Genomic DNA, 16,694 nt, shown 5'->3' on the forward strand with positions numbered 1-16,694 from the left:
TCGTTTTGAATGACAGGGCAAGCGTGAAGGACCTGGTAGCACACTCCTGTTTCTCAAGTCCTTGTGTAACAGGTCCAGAGTAGAAATTGCAAATATGAAAATTAGGTTTAAAAACAGGATTGTTGGTGATCAGAAGTTAGATTTCAAGTTTTTTTTAAAAATTCATTCATGGGACATGGGCGTCGCTGGCTGCCAACATTTATTGCCCATCCCTTGTTGCCCAAGGGCAGCTGAGAATCAACCACATTGCTGTGGTTCTGGAGTCACATGTAGGCCAGACCAGGTAAGGACCGCAGATTTCCTTCCCTAAAGGGCATTAATGAACCAGATGGGTTTTTCTAACAATCGACAATGGTTTCATGGTCATCAGTAGGTTCTTAATTCCAGATATTTTTTATTGAAATCAAATTTCACCATCTGCCGTGGTGGGGTTCGAACCTGTTAGCAAAAAGTTAAAATTTAAATATATTTTTTAAAAGAGCTCTACTCCAAGCAGTTGACACACGATTGCACCAATGCAGAATGCATTACCACCATACAATCATCACAGTGAAAACAACCAATAGTACATATTATCAACCTTGTGTTGACTAATTTATAAAATTGAATAACAACGCTCCATTACAAACAACTTTAAGGCAAGATCAAGACCTTTGCGTACCGTTTCCCGTGGCAACAGGTATACTGTGCGCTCAATATTTCTCACAGCCACGCAGCAGCTGACATGTGCTTTTGCTGGTTCAATCCACACTTTGCCAAAGAGATACACGACTCCTGATTAATAACACAAAATGGTCAGTTATTGTCCTTCCAATTAAAAGCAAATATGCAACATAACAAGACCAGAAACAAACGCCATTTAATTCTAATGTACCCCTGTCCTGCAGTAGTATTTATTCAATTATGTATTGGTTTGTCCATAAAATACAGATGAATATCATCCAAGGTCAATCTTTAAACTGGGCTCTTGGTTAATCTCAGACAGGACAGCTGTTGGATGTCACATTAGATGCCTCAGAAAGGTTGAAAGTGGGGGGAAAGAGAGCGCAAGACCCCCAGAAAGGGTCGAAAAGAGAGAAGAAAAGGAGATAATCAATGAGCTTGCCTGTGGACATAAATATAAGCATCATCCTGCGCAGCAGTGCGAGCTGGCGGGGGGCACATGTGCGGCAGTGTGAGCCAGCAGGGGGGGCAGGCTGTACGGCAGTGAGAGCCAGCGGGGGGCAGGCTGTACGGCAGTGAGAGCCAGCGGGGGGCAGGCTGTACGGCAGTGAGAGCCAGCGGGGGGCAGGCTGCACGGCAGTGTGAGCCAGCAGGGGGGGCAGGCTGTACGGCAGTGTGAGCCAGCAGGGGGGCAGGCTGTACGGCAGTGTGAGCCAGCGGGGGGGGCAGGCTGTACGGCAGTGTGACCCAGCAGGGGGCAGGCTGTACGGCAGTGTGACCCAGTGGGGGGGCAGGCTGTACGGCAGTGTGACCCAGTAGGGGGGCAGGCTGTACGGCAGTGTGAGCCAGCGGGGGGGGCAAGCTGTACGGCAGTGTGACCCAGCAGGGGGCAGGCTGTACGGCAGTGTGAGCCAGTGGGGGGGGCAGGCTGTACGGCAGTGTGACCCAGTAGGGGGGCAGGCTGTACGGCAGTGTGAGCCAGCGGGGGGGGCAAGCTGTACGGCAGTGTGACCCAGCAGGGGGCAGGCTGTACGGCAGTGAGAGCCAGCGGGGGGCAGGCTGTGTGGCAGTGAGAGCCAGTGGGGGGGGCAGGCTGTATGGCAGAGAGAGCCAGCAGGGGGGGGGGGGCAGGCTGTACGGCAGTGTGAGCCAGCGGGGGGGGGGGGCAGGCTGCGCGGGCTGGCGGGGAGCAGGCTGCGCGGCAGTGTGAGCCAGCGGGGACAGTGCAGTTTCAGGTAGACCTTCTCATAGGCAATTAGGGATGACCAACACATGCTTCTCTTGTCAGGGATGCTCACGTACCACCAAAAAATTTTAAAAAGCAATAGGGAAGGAAGCAGTACAATTCTCAGAGTGCTTCGTAGGGCATTGAGTGTGACCTGTGTGTATTTCAGAAGATGCCACTTTCCAGACTGATTTTTAAGCGTTCAAAAATGACGGAAGTAAATGCAACAAAAATCAAAATGGGGAATATTTGTTGGAATGCTCCAGAGCTACTTTTAAATGTGTATGTTTCTAACCTAACAATTAATGAAACATTGCTTGGCTTGGAACAGAGAAATTAAGCAGAGCAATTAACTGGGGTGAGGAGAACATGACAACAGGGAATTAGTAAGTACATTCAACAAAAGTACAGTAAAGAATAATGAAAAGTTAAAAGCCAAAAAAAGACAGTTTAGTGAGAATACAGAAGATCAGGACAAAATAACTGGTTGGAAGAGACAGTGAACAGGACAATAGATCAGTGGTGGAGAATCTACAAACAGAAGATGGATAGAGTGCAATTAGATTTATCTCTGCAAAGGAAGAAAGGGTGCAAATGATAGAATTCTACATAGATTAAACTATACAAATTATGAAGGAAGTTGTACAGTAAAACAAGGCTAATAATGCTAGGGAAAATTAAAATACAGAAAAGGAGAGATGAAAAGGGAAATTAAAGATTAAAAGGTATTTTAAAACGACTAGTAAATAATGTAAAATACTTTACTATTTCTTGCACAAGTAAAATAATAATTAAGCAGAAGGTAGGACCACTTGGAAAAATGAAATCTAGTTGTGGAGGATGTTAGTACAGTGAAGCTATTTCATATTGCAGTAATATTTACAAATAGTGGTGAAAGTGAGAACATAGGTACACTGGAGGTAATTGCTCAGAGGAATCGGTTCTGTAAGCATTGGCAGAACTCAAAGTAGATGAGTTATTTACCCAAGGTGATCTGCACTCTGGGCTATTATAGAAATTAGTAACTGAGCAAAGGTCTAAACGACAGGTTTTTTTTCCCCTCAGCCTATTTAACATTTCGGTTGAGGAAAGGAAAAAGAAAATGGCTAAATCGGGCTTCAGACCAACAGCAGACATAGGCAAATTCAGAAAATCGATAATTTGATGTTAAATTTAGTGAGGATGTAGGAATTTGATAGGATAATTAAGAATAGCCAACGGGAAGCTGTCAAAACAGGCAGGCTTAGAATTTTTGCTCAATTACACCCGTATTTTTGGCACAATTCACCCAAAAAAATCATGAAACGATCGTGGAATTTCATGCACAAATTATATTCAAGTTTCTGCAATCTTTGGCTATTTCAAAACATTGTGCTACAAGACAGTCCACCTACAACATTGGCCGTGTGCCCAAATCAATGCAATCGCAAAGGCGAGTTTCAGCTAATTGAGCTCTCTCGCAGGCCTGTGAGCAGGCTCTAAAATGTTTTGACTTTTTTTTAAACAAAAGGCACAAGGTCATAAATCGATACATTTCTAAAGCTTTTGAATTTTCAATTTACTAAGAAACTGCCTATTGTACACCAGTACAGCTAGCAAATGGCTCTGTATGATCAGGTTACTCACAGCTAGTGGACTAGATGCTCTGATTACAGAGCTTTTTTTTTGTGGTGAATCCATTTTCAGCTGTATTACTCAAATTGCGTCAAGTTACCACTCACACTATGTTCCAAAATGCTACCCAATTGCATTTTGGTCTGGTAAAAAGCAAATGAGTTTGAGTGGAAACTCAAGGGGGAAAAAAATACATTTTTTTAAAAACTAAGGGCCTGGATCACTGATTTCAACCAAGTGGAAAACTGTTTGGCAAATTTAGGTCAGTTTTTTTGTAAGATTTTACTGATTGGATATATAAATGCGATGCAGCTGTGGTGTACGTGGGTTTTCAGATTCGATAAAATATCACAGGGAAGTTGCTGCAAAAGCTCACAGATAGTGAAAATGTCACAGCCCTGATAAAACAAAATGACTGACAGACAGGCAGCAAAGGATAGAGTGAGTGAATGTTGCTCAGATTGGTAAATGGTTAGTGGTGTGCCCGCTGCCTTTCTGTTCTAAATAAGGAAGATGCGGGCTTGACCATAGTATCCTGAAGTTTGCTGATGACAATGTTGGTGGTAAAGCAAACAGCAAGAAAAATTGAAAAGGACTCCAGGAGGATAGATAACTTCATACACGAGGCAGACTCAACTTAAAACAAGCAATCAGAGTACAAGCTCAATGGAAAGGAGCTGAAGGTTGTAGAGAAATTTGTAATTCACTGCTGACGTGAGTGTTGTGTACAACCAAAAATGTGCCTACCACAATGGTCGGGCCACAGTTAAGGAGTGGTGTGTGTAGTTTTGGGCAGTAACACCATAAGGAGAGTATGGCCTAGATTTGCAAGGATGATACTAAGACTATAAGACATAGGAGCAGAATTAGGCCACTCAGCCCATCGAGTCTGTTCTGCCATTCAATCATGGCTGATATTTTTCTCATCCCCATTCTCCTGCCTTTTCCCCATAAGCCCTGACCCCCCTTATTCATCAAGAACCTATCTATCTCTGTCTTAATGACACTCAATGACCTGGCCTCCATAGCCTTCTGCAGCAAAAAGTTCCAGATTCACCACTCTCTGGCTGAAGAAATTCCTCCTCATCTCTGTTTTAAAGGATCGTCCCTTTAGTTTGAGGTTGTGCCCTCTGGTTCTAGTTTTTCCTACTAGTAGAAATATCCTCTCCACATCCACTCGATCCAGGCCTTGCAGTATCCTGCAAGTTTCAATAAGATCCCTCCTCATCCTTCTAAACTCCAATGAGTACAGACCCAGAGTCCTCAACCGTTCCTCATACGACAAGCTCTTCATTCCAGAGACCATTCTTGTGAACCTCTTCTGGACCCTTTCCAAGACCAGCACATCTTTCCTTAGATATGGAGCCCAAAACTGCTCACAATACTCCAAAGGGGATCTGACCAGAGCCTTATAGAGCCTCAGAAATACATCCCTGCTCTTGTATTCTAGCCCTCTTGACATGAATGCTAACATTGCATTTGCCTTCCTAACTGCTAACTGAACCTGCACATTAACCTTAAGAGAATTTTGAACAATGACTCCCAATTCCCTTTGTGTTTCTGATTTCCTAAGCATTTTCCCATTTAGAAAATAGTCTATGCCTCCATTCCTCCTTTCAAAGTGCATAACCTCACACTTTTTCACATTGTATTCCATCTGCCACTTCTTTGCCCATTCTCCTAACCTGTCCAATCCTTCTGCAGCCCCCCTGTTTCCTCAATACTACCTGTCCCTCTCCATATCTTTGTATCAAACTCAGAGCCCTCAGCTCCTTCTTCCAAATCGTTAATGTATAGTGTGAAAAGTTGTGGTCCCAGCACCGACCCCTGAGGCATACCACTAGTCACCGGCTGCCATCCTGAAAAAGACCCCTTTATCCCCACTCTCTGCCTAAGGATGAGAATCCATTCGAAAGAGATGTGTGATATTGGGTGTATTTCCCCTGCAACAGAAAAGACTATAACAGGGTATTTGCAGAGTTTTTTTCAAATTGCAAAATTCAGGGTGACTAGAGAAAGGTTATTCCCTCTGGTAGGAGAGTCAGAGGCCGGGGGAGGGTGGTCATCATATTGGAGAGCAATGATAACAGCCCAAATAAACTACTTTTTACAGACCTGATTTTCCACAAGAAGCAGTTGAGACAAACACGAAGTAATTATTTGAAACAGAGTAATATACTACAAAATAATTCAATTTCTTGGTCAAACCAACAACAGGCACATAAAGGCACAATATTGCAGATGCTTGAAACTGGAAATAAAAACAGAAAATGCTGGAAAAACTCAGCACAAAATAGAGTTAAACTTTCAAGTCCAATATATCTCTTCTTTGTAACAGATATCTATAAATCTTAAAGTTACCAACTAACTAATAAGGCATTCATATTTGGCGTTACATAATTACATGAAACACTTAACAATATAAGTATAACAATCTACTAACTATTTCTATCAGTATATTTTAGGAGATATTATTCAGTATTTCAGGTTTATAAGTAAAACCTTCGAAAAATATTGCCATTACCTGGTTGATGATACTGGTCTTCGTAAGCATCTACCCAGTAGAATCGGAATACCTGTTCTCCTTCTGAACCAGTTACTAATGGCAAACGACTTGCATCTACCTGCACCTCAACCACCACGGAATCATTTTCGCCTTGGTCCATACGATCCCAGCAAGAGAATTCAGTGAAGGTGGAGTTTCTAAACAAGAGGTCAGAACTTTTAAAATGTGCACAATTTCTTCCTTTAAGAGCAAAATGCAGATTGATGGGACGACAATGCATCATTTGGGAGAGTTTATGTGGCCTACCTTGGTGGAAAGAGGGATGTCTCGGAATGTTGTCAATGTGGACTTCCTGGAGTCATTTGACAGGGGTTATACACAAGAAATTAGGAAGCTTGCAAATGAGGGAAACTTCCAACATGGGCTACTAGTGTGAGGGAAAGGAGTCAAAGTGTGGGAAAAGGAAATATTGGTCGATTGCTGTGACGTGACAAGTGGTGTTCCCCAGAGCTGGGGTCTCAGCTTTCCATCATATATATTTTTGACTAGAAGGAAGAATTGTACATACAGGTTTGTTGATGGCTATAAGTTAGGAGGCACAATAATTTGTACAGATGAGGACAGAGTTTTACAAAGGGGCACACAGGCAAACCAAGTAACTGAACAAAATTATAACAGATTGAAGTTAATGCGGAAAAGTACAGAATCGTCCATTATGGATCCATTAAAGATAAATCAGAGTATTTCCTTAATGGGGTGAGATTACAAGTGGAAGGGCAAAGGGATTTAAATGCCCTTGTGCCATCCTTTTATAAGCTCATGCACAGGTGCAATGAGTAATTAAAAAGGCTGATAGAATGTTCACCCAAGGGTGGGATAAAAAGGGAGGGATAAATTACAGAGAACCATGGCCAGACCTCATCGGAAAACTGCATTTATTTGGATGCAGGAAAGATATTTTGGTGTTGGAAGTGAACACTTAGCAGAATAACAACCAAGGTTCAGAGGGTTAAATTAAATGGACGGGTTGCATGAACCTGGCTGTTATTCCCTTGTGGTTAGGTAGTTGAGATGTGATTTAATTGAGGTATTTAAAATGATTTTTTAAAAAGGATCAGATAGGGTGGTTACAGAAGAATTACTATTCCTGTTGGGGAAATCTGGATCAAGAGGGCATAATATTAAAATTAGACAGAGTGAAGTTAGGAAACATTTTTTCACAAAAATATGGAAGTCTTCTTCAAAAAAGCTGTGAATGCTGGATCAACTGAAATGTCCATACCGAAGATTGAAAGATTATGATTACATAGGACGTCAAGTGATATGAGCAACAGGGATTAATGAATTTAGGGTCCAGAGCGCCGTGATCTCACTGAATGACAGAACAAGCTCACAAAGGCTGAATGGAACACCCCTGTCCCTGTGAGTAAGTTATTTTTGCATCTCCATGTATGAAGCAGCAGCTTTGTACAAAATTAAGTGGCCAAAAGCCGAAGAGATACCAAGTGGAACATGACAGGGAAACCTCACAGGTTATGAATGAGGAAGACAATATCAGTATGAAACTTTTCTTCTCATTCACATATCCTGCAGGTGCATTAATATTCCAATTACTTTTAAGGCTGCCACAAGTACAGGGGAAAATGAATTGATCAACATTGGCATATTAATCTCTTCTCCAAACCTTTGAACTAGTTTTGTATCCCTAAACTACCCTTCACAAAATTACGGACCAGACTCCAACAGCCAGAATATCAGCCCAGTTGCTCCAACCAGTGGTCAGCATTGCTGCCTCACAGTGCCAGGGACTCGGGTTTGATTCCAGCCTCGGGTGACTGTCTGTGTGGAGTTTCTACATTCTTCCCGTGTCTGCGTGGGTTTCCTCTGGGTTTCCTCCCACAGTCCAAAGGTGTGTAGGTTAGGTGGATTGGCCATGCTACATTGTCCCTTAATGTCCAAAGATGTGTAGGTTAGGTGGATTAGCCATGGTAAATGCACGGAATAGGGTGGGGGGGTGGGCTTGGATAAGATGCTCTTTCGGAGAGTCAGTGCAGACTTGATGGGCCGAATGGCCTCCTTCTGTACAGAAGGGATTCTAAACATTTGCCAAAAATTGTATCTTCCCCCAAAACCAGATTCACACCCCATTAATTTGGCCCAGCAGCATTTCTGAAAATTAACAGGGGCAATTTTAAATGGCACCTTTTAGGTCTTAAAGAGCCTGCAAGATTCAGTTTAGTTGAAGTTTACATCTTGGCAACAGAGTCGAAGCAGGCCAAGAATGGCAGTCTGGAAGATCGTGAATGGGCCAAAAGCCTCAAAATTTTCTGCTAGTGCTTATCAATGAGGTAGCATGACATCTTGCTGGATAACGTTTCATTCAAGAGTAAACAGGTTGCTGCAGAGGATTTTGAGCAGTACATAAAGGCACGTTTCACCTTTCACTGCTCACTTGCTGCTCTGGAGGTTTGAAGAGGACTTTGAAACACGTTAGTAGCATTTGTCAAGATTTCATCAGCACTCTATCAACATGGAATTTGGAAATTCTCTTGAGAACTTCAGCTAAAGAGAGTCAGTGCTGTGCTACTCTATCTATTAGGAGTCTGCAGGAGAAAGGGAGGATTTGGTCATGGACACCTTGCTGGGTGCCCCCTTTTGGTCTGTGAGGAAGCCAGGAGGCCAGGCAGAGAAGCACTAGCTGCTGCCTAACAGGGGGGCAGGAGGGGAGAGTGGACTCCTGCCCCCACTATAGGTGCAGGACATCCCTCCCCCCTTTGAATCTCACCACAAAGACCTCCAGTACCATGTCCGAGAACCTACATGACATCTTTCTAGATCTAAGCAATCCTGAAAGCTACTGCTCTGTCAGGTGCTCCACACGTTCAGTGAAAGCAAGTGCGTGAAGCCTACATGTACGGAGAAAATGTTCCCTCCCATTTCTCTTCGCTGTGCAATGACTTTCATTGCATTACACGGACACAGATTTCTGCATGGCCATACACGAGAGCATCTTAAAAGGGAGCTTTGGTTGTGAGCAGCCCATTTGTTCCCCACACAGTTATTTCCACTTTGCTGCATGCACATGCACTGACACACAGGGAATGTTAATGCTGATCCACAAAAAAAGAGTTTCTAATTGACACTCAAGTAGCAGCTTTGCAGAGGTCTGGTTCAGTGCCCCAGGCAAAGTTGCATGCAGACGTTTAGGTACTATCTTATTACAGCTTCTATTTAGTGCCTGTTTCATCCTTTCATGAAAATACCCTCCATAATATATCACAGTAATCTTCCCAAAATGTTCTTTTCACCCATCATCTTACACGGATGGCTTGTTTTCCTCCTCTGGCTCCTCCACTTTGATATTCTTGTCAGGTTCTATTTTTGCAGTGGAGACAGATTCTGTTTCCATGGGTTCATCAAAGTCTCCCTCGTTGAATTCCATTGCATAGGGGTCACCTGCAAATCAAAATTCACAACTCAAAACACACAGAAACAAGAGTTGTGCAATGCTGATGCTTTCAGGTTTAAACAGGGAATCTCTAACATGTTTCTCTGTTTTACTCCCTCCAGAGATGCTGCCAGACCTACTGTGTATTTCCAGCCTCCGCAATACTGTAACATAAAAAAATTGATTGAAAGTTATGAAGTATCTCCTTAAATGTCAGCCCCTGCTTAACTACAGTTTTAACTTTTACCTATATTCCCAGCCTGTATCAGTCACGGAATTGGGGGATCATCAAAGCACAGGAGGTAGCCATTTGGCCCATCATTTGGTCTGCCCCAGTTCTCCGAATCAGCAATATAGTGCCATTACCCTGTCTTCTCTCCGGAACACTGCTCGATCGGAATAGATCGAGATGTTCGAGGCTCAATCCGTGATCTGGGCCAATCCATTAGCTGGACACAGCAAGGATGACGGCACCATGATGTCATTGCCATAACGGAAACCTGGCTAAAAGAGGGGCAAAATTGGCTGCTCATTATCCCTGGATATAGAGTTTTCAGGCAGGATAGAGTGGGTGACAAAAAAGAAGGGGGGTAGCATTACTGGTTAGAGAATCAATTGCAGTTGAGAGAAGGGATGATATTCTAAACAGTTAACAAATGAGGCTTTATGGGTTGAGCTTAGGAATAAAAGAAAACAGGGTAGTCACACTACTAGGAGTATACTACAGACCCCCCCCAATAGTGAAGGGGAGATAGAAGAACATGTGTGTATACAAACTTCTTTCTGCCTGTAGGAATAAGAGGGCAATAATAGTAGGAGACTTTAACTATCCCAATATCAACAAGGTTTCAAACAATACAAGGGGAATTGCGGATGAAAACAATCATGTACTGTATCCAAGAAAATACGCGACAAGCCCAACAAGAGGAGACGTAATTCAGGAATTAGTCTTGGGAAATGAAGATGGGCAGGTGGGTGACCATATTGGGGATAGTGACCACAATTTGGTTAGATTTAGTATTGTTATGGAAAAGGACAGAGATAAATCAAAAGTAAAAGTTTTAAACTGGGAGAAGGGAAATTTTACAAAACTGAGAAGTGATTTGGCTGAGGTGGACTGCACAAGACAGCTAAAGGATAAATCAGTGGGAAGCATTAAAAAGTGAGTTCCCTGGGGTACAAAGCTCTCATGTCCCCTCCAAAAATAAGAATGGTGCTACCAAATCTAGACCCCCATGGGTGTCTAGAAAAATATAGGGGATGATTAAACAGAAAAAGCTTATCATAGCCACAAAAAAAACTCAAACACTGCAGAGGAGTATAGAAAGTACAGGGATCAAGTATAAAAGAAATAAGGAAATCAAAGAGAGGGCATGAAAAAATATTAGCAAGCAAGATTAAGGAAAATCCAAATATGTTTTATCAGTATAGAAAGAGCAAAAGGAAGTTAAGGAAAAAGTGGGACCTATCAGACATGAAGAAGGGAACTTGTGTGAAGATGCAGTGGAAATGGGAAGAGTTTTAAATGAATTTTTTGTCTCCATAGTCACAGAGGAAAGGAATGATGCGGATATAGCAATCAAAAGGAGCAGCGTGAAATACTGGATAAAATCATCATAACGAGAGAGGAGTGTTGAAGGAGTTGGGATCCTTGAAAGTGGATAAGTTGCCAGGCCAGATGGATTATTCCCTAGGATATTGAAGGACGTCAGGGAGGAAATAACAGATGCTCTGAGGATTATTTCCCAATCTTCACTAGAAATAGGAGAGGTGCCGGAGGACTGGAAGAATGAAAATGTAGTTCCATTGTTTTAAAAGGGTACAAAGGAAATGCCAAACAATTATAGGCCAGTTAGTCTTACTTCGGTGGTGGGCAAATTTTCAGAATCAATCCTGAGAGATTGAATGAAATCACTTAGAAAGGCATGAACTAATCAGGGATAGTCAGCATGGATTTGTGAAGGGACGGTCATGTCTTACAAGTTTGATTGAGCTCTTTGAGGAAGTGACCAGGAGGATCGATGAGGGTACTGCAGTCGATGTTGTCTACATGGATTTTAGTAAGACATTTAACAAGTTCCCACTTGGCAGACTAGTTAAAAAAGTAAAAGCCCATGAGGTACAGAATAATTGGATCCAAAGTTGGCATGGCAACAGGAAACAAGGGTCGATGGCTGTCCCTGCGACTGGAAAGCTGTTTCAAGTGGTGTTTTGCAGGGCTCAGTATTGGAACCCCTGCTGTTTGTCTGGTTCTCAACCCTTCCAACAATGGAACAGTTTCTTTCCATCTACTCCTGTCTCAACACCCATCATAACCTCCATCAAACTTCCTCTCAACTTTCTCTTCCCCAAGGAACACAAGCCCAGATTCTCCAATCTATTCACTCAACTGAAATCTGCCATCCCAGGAACCACTCAAATCTTTTCTGTACCCTCTTCATATCCTTCCAAGATGGCGGTGCCCAGAATTGGACACAATACACTAATTGAGGCTGAACCAGTGTTCTACAAAAGGTTCAGCATAATTTCCTCACTGTTGTACATGGCTGGAATTTTATCAGCACACCCGCCCCAGAATCAGGGTGGGCAAGGCTTGCAGAACGGCATTCTCCATCGGCCTCAGGCAGGATCTTACGAGGCTTGGGCGGGCGAGGCGGTAAAATTCTGGCATATGTCTCTATTTATAAAGCCCATATGCCTTTTTAACCACTTTCCCAAACTGCCCTGCCACCTTAAATTATTTGGTATCCAAGCTCTGTTCCTGCACCCCTTGAGGTTATTTTGGGTACAAATGTAGCGTAATGGGTGGCATCTTTGCATCTGAGCCAGAAACTCCAGGTTCAAGTCTAACTTCGGGACTTGATGGCCAAGGAAGGCGTATTCAAAACACAGACAAAAAGATTGCATCAACTTGTAAATCCTTTCAACATATGCCAACGGCAGACATTGTGAGAGAGACTGATTCCTGGTTAGCCATGTGATGGCAATAAACTGGAGCCTCAGCATCACTAAACATAGATCCAGGCTACCAGGCACATACAAACAACTTGGGCTTCTCAGGGGCTGGATGTGGATCTGATTGGTACCAACCACACAGGTCTCAATTCCTGTTCCAGCTAGGATAGATTTGGGATCTGCCTCCTTGTGCTACCCATGGGGGAGATTGGCACTATGGGTCAGACCCATCTTTAGGCAAAGAACCCAATAAAAAGATATTTATTTTTCCTTTCCTCATTTTTCCCACCAAGATGGATGATTTCACGTTTCTCTGCATTACATTGTCTTGTGTTCACCTACTCAACCATCACTATCCTCCTTGCAAGTTTTGTACCTACATACATTTTGGAATAGCCCCACACACCCAAGATGAGGTCAGCAATATACATCAAGAAAGGCAACAGTTCTAGTATTGCTCCCTGGGGAACTCCGCACAAAGCTTCCTCTAGCCCAGAAGAAAATGTTCACCACCACTCTAGTTGCTGTCACTTCGGCAACTTCATTTCCATGCTGCCACTATCCCATTTATCCCATAAGCCTCAACTTTGGTGGCAAGCCCATTAAGTGACTCTTTATCAAATGCATAGGTCTCATTCATCCTCAATCAATTACAAATAACAGGGCGGCACGGTAGCGCAGTAGGGCGGCACGGTAGCGCAGTGGTTAGCACTGCTGCTTCACAGCTCCAGGGTCCAGGGTTCGATTCCCGGCTCGGGTCACTGTCTGTGTGGAGTTTGCACATTCTCCTCGTGTCTGCGTGGGTTTCCTCCGGGTGCTCCGGTTTCCTCCCACAGTCCAAAGATGTGTGGGTTAGGTTGATTGGCCAGGTTAAAAATTGCCCCTTAGAATCCTAAAATGCATAGGTTAGAGGGATTAGCGGGTAAATATGTGGGGGTAGGGCCTGGGTGAGGTTGTGGTCGGTGCAGACTCGATGGGCCGAATGGCCTCCTTCTGCACTGTAGGGTTTCTATGATTAACTGAACTGAGGAAACTTGTCCTTCAAGCTATTAGTCTTGCTGCACAAGCCCTTAAAAAATTACATTTTGTTCAATGATGTGTAACTACTTTTAAAAGCATACTCTTTGCATAATTACCGCTGAAAAAGCTCTGGCCTGGGAAAACTAATTTTATACTTTAGGAGTGTTGAATTTTTCTATTATGAAGAAAAACATGTTTGACTTTTTTAAAAAATATTTCAGTTCCTAGCTTAATCCCACGTGTAAAGTAGAATAACTGACTTCACTCCCGATAATAATACTAAAAAGTGAAGGTTAATCAGTGCATTTTACTTCCTGGTTTGCTGTATGTTAGAATACTTCACTGTGATTGGTTGTTTACCTTAATCAATTACATCACTGTTGCCTGAAATCTGGAGATCCCCATGATCTGGCACCAGATTCAAAATAACTTTTGAGAAAGGAGAAATCCAAGCCTGAGATTGCAAAATGTTACGGGTTGTTTTAGTCAAAATAAACAGCCAGTGACTTCACTTACTTGTTAAGTAGAAATCTATTCCTTTTAATAAAAAGCTCTTCTGAAACAATATCACAGAACAGAAACATTACAGTGCATAAGGAGGCCATTCGGTCCATCCAGTCTGTGCCGACTCCCCGAACGTTACCCAGACCTCATCCCCGTAGCCTCACATATTTACCCCGCTAATCTCCCTAACCTACATATGGTATACTAAGGGATACTTTAGCACGGCCAATCAACCTAACTTGCATATAGAACATAGAAAAGCTACAGCACAAACAGGCCCTTCGGCCCACAAGTTGCGCCGAACATGCCCCTACCTACTAGGCTTACCTATAACCCTCTATCTTACTAACTTCCATGAACTTATCCAAAAGTCTCTTAAAAGACCCTATCGAATCCGCCTCCACCACCACTACCGGCAGCCGATTCCACGCACCCACCACCCTCTGAGTGAAAAACTTACCCCTAACATCTCCTCTGTACCTACTCCCCAGCACCCTAAACCTCTTGTGGCAACCATTTCAACCCTGGGTAAAAGCCTCTGAGAATCCACTCTATCAATACCCCTCACCACCTTATACACCTCTATCAGGTCACCTCTCATCCTTCGCCTCTCCAAGGAGAAAAGACCTAGCTCTCTCAACCTATCCTCATAAGGCATGCCACCTAATCCAGGCAACATCCTTGTAAATCTCCTCTGCACCCTTTCTATGGTTTCCACATCCTTTCTGTAATGAGGCAACCAGAACTGGGCACAGTACTCCAGTGGGGCTGCACGGTAGCACAGTGGTTAGCACTGCTGCTTCACAGCTCCAGGCTGGGTCACTGTCTGTGTGAAGTTTGCACATTCTCCTCGTGCCTGCGTGGGTTTCCTCCAGGTGCTCCGGTTTCCTCCCACAGTCCAAAGATGTGCAGGTTAGGTTGATTGGCTATGCTAAAATTGCCCCTTAGTGTCCTGGGATGCGTAGATTAGAGGGATTAGCGGGTAAATTATATGGGGGTAGGGCTGGGTGGGATTGTGGTCGGTGCAGACGCAATGGGCCGAATGGCCTCTTTCTGTATTGTAGGGTTTCCATGATTCCAGATGAGGTCTGACCAGGGTCCTATACAGTTGCAGCATTATCTCCTGATTTCTAAACACAATTCCTCTATTGATGAAGGCCAGTATTCCATACGCCTTCTTAACCATAGCCTTTACCTGCGACGCTGCTTTGAGCGTCCTATGAACCCGGACCCCAAGATCCTTCTGATCTTCCACACTGCCAAGCGTCTTACCCTTAATAATATATTCTTTCATCCTATTCGACCTGCCAAAATGAACCACCACACACTTAACTGGGTTGAAGTCCATCTGCCACTTCTCCGCCCAGTCTTGCATCTTATCTATGTCTCGTTGCAACTGCTGACATCCCTCTACACTATCCACAACACCTCCAACCTTTGTGTCATCAGCAAACTTGCCAACCCATCCTTCCACTTCCTCATCCAGGTCATTTATAAAAATCACAAAGAGCAAGGGTCCCAGAACAGATCCCTGGGGCACTCCACTGGTGACCGACCTCCATGCTGAAAAAGACCCATCTACAACCACTCTTTGCCTTCTGTGGGCAAGCCAGTTCTGAATCCACAAGGCAATGTCCCCTTGTATCCCATGCCCCTTCACTTTCTCCATAAGCCTTGCATGGAGTACCTTATCAAACGTCTTGCTGAAATCCATATAAACTACATCTACCGCTCTTCCCTCGTCTATGTGTCTAGTTACATCTTCAAAAAATTCAATTAGGCTCGTAAGGCATGATCTGCCTTGGACAAAGCCGTGCTGGCTATTTCTGATCATACTATTCCTCTCCAGATGTTCATAAATCCTGCCTCTCAGGATCTTCTCCATCAACTTACCAACCACTGAGGTTAGACTCACTGGTCTATAATTTCCCAGGCTCTCTCTTCTCCCTTTCTTGAATAACGGAACCACATCCACAATCCTCCGGAACCTCTCCCGTCTCCATTGATGACGCAAAGATCATCACCAGAGGCTCAGCAATCTCTTCCCTTTTCCACTGTGAATACTGAAGTAAAGTATTCATTGAGTACCTCTGCTATTTCTACCGGTTCTATACAGACTTTCCCACCATCACATTTGATAGGTCCTACTCCTTCACATCTTATCTTCTTGCTCTTAACATACTTGTAGAATGCCTTGGGGTTTTCCTTTATCCTGTCTGCCAAGGCCTTCTCATGACCCCTTCTTGCTCTTCTAATTTCCCTCTTAAGTTCCTAAGATAAGCATATCTTTGGACTGTGGGGGGAAAACTAAGCACCCGGAGGAAACCCACGCAGACACAGAGAGAACGTGCAAACCCCACACAGACAGTGACCCGAGGCGAGAACTGAACCCGAGTCTCTGCGCTGTGAGGCAGCAGTGCTAACCACTCTGCCACCGTGCCACCTGCATGGCAAGAAGTGAATCTGTACCTGTTAAGAACTTAGGTATGAACCACAGAGCCACTAAGTGATTCTCCCACATTAAACGAGGATAGAGACAGCTGTATAATAATTTCCAAATGATTGCACCTTCAAAGAATACAAAGTGACACACTTCCTGGAGTTTATTTTTTCCCCATTCCTCGACAATTATAAAACCCAGCTCCAAAGTGATTCAGTATTCACAGAGCTATATTTGCGTGACATGTGGTACAGAATGGGATACGTCTCAAATTAGTTCACATCAATATTTTCATCTAATTATACAACACAGGCCTTTT

General features: G+C 43.6%; 1 protein-coding gene across 1 annotated transcript in view; it reads right to left on the minus strand.

Annotated features, from left to right (window-relative positions):
* Window positions 1-16,694, minus strand: part of pola1 (polymerase (DNA directed), alpha 1) — a 293,912-nt gene that overhangs the window by 263,539 nt on the left and 13,679 nt on the right. The window contains exons 9-11 of the mRNA XM_078232528.1: window positions 9,329-9,464; window positions 6,027-6,205; window positions 662-774 (exon numbers count right to left, since the gene is read on the minus strand). Of these exons, the coding sequence (XP_078088654.1) occupies window positions 662-774; window positions 6,027-6,205; window positions 9,329-9,464 (428 nt within the window). The remainder of the gene's footprint in view (window positions 1-661; window positions 775-6,026; window positions 6,206-9,328; window positions 9,465-16,694) is intronic.

Source organism: Mustelus asterias, chromosome 17 (genome assembly GCF_964213995.1).
Source record: "Mustelus asterias chromosome 17, sMusAst1.hap1.1, whole genome shotgun sequence".
Taxonomy (NCBI): domain Eukaryota; kingdom Metazoa; phylum Chordata; class Chondrichthyes; order Carcharhiniformes; family Triakidae; genus Mustelus; species Mustelus asterias.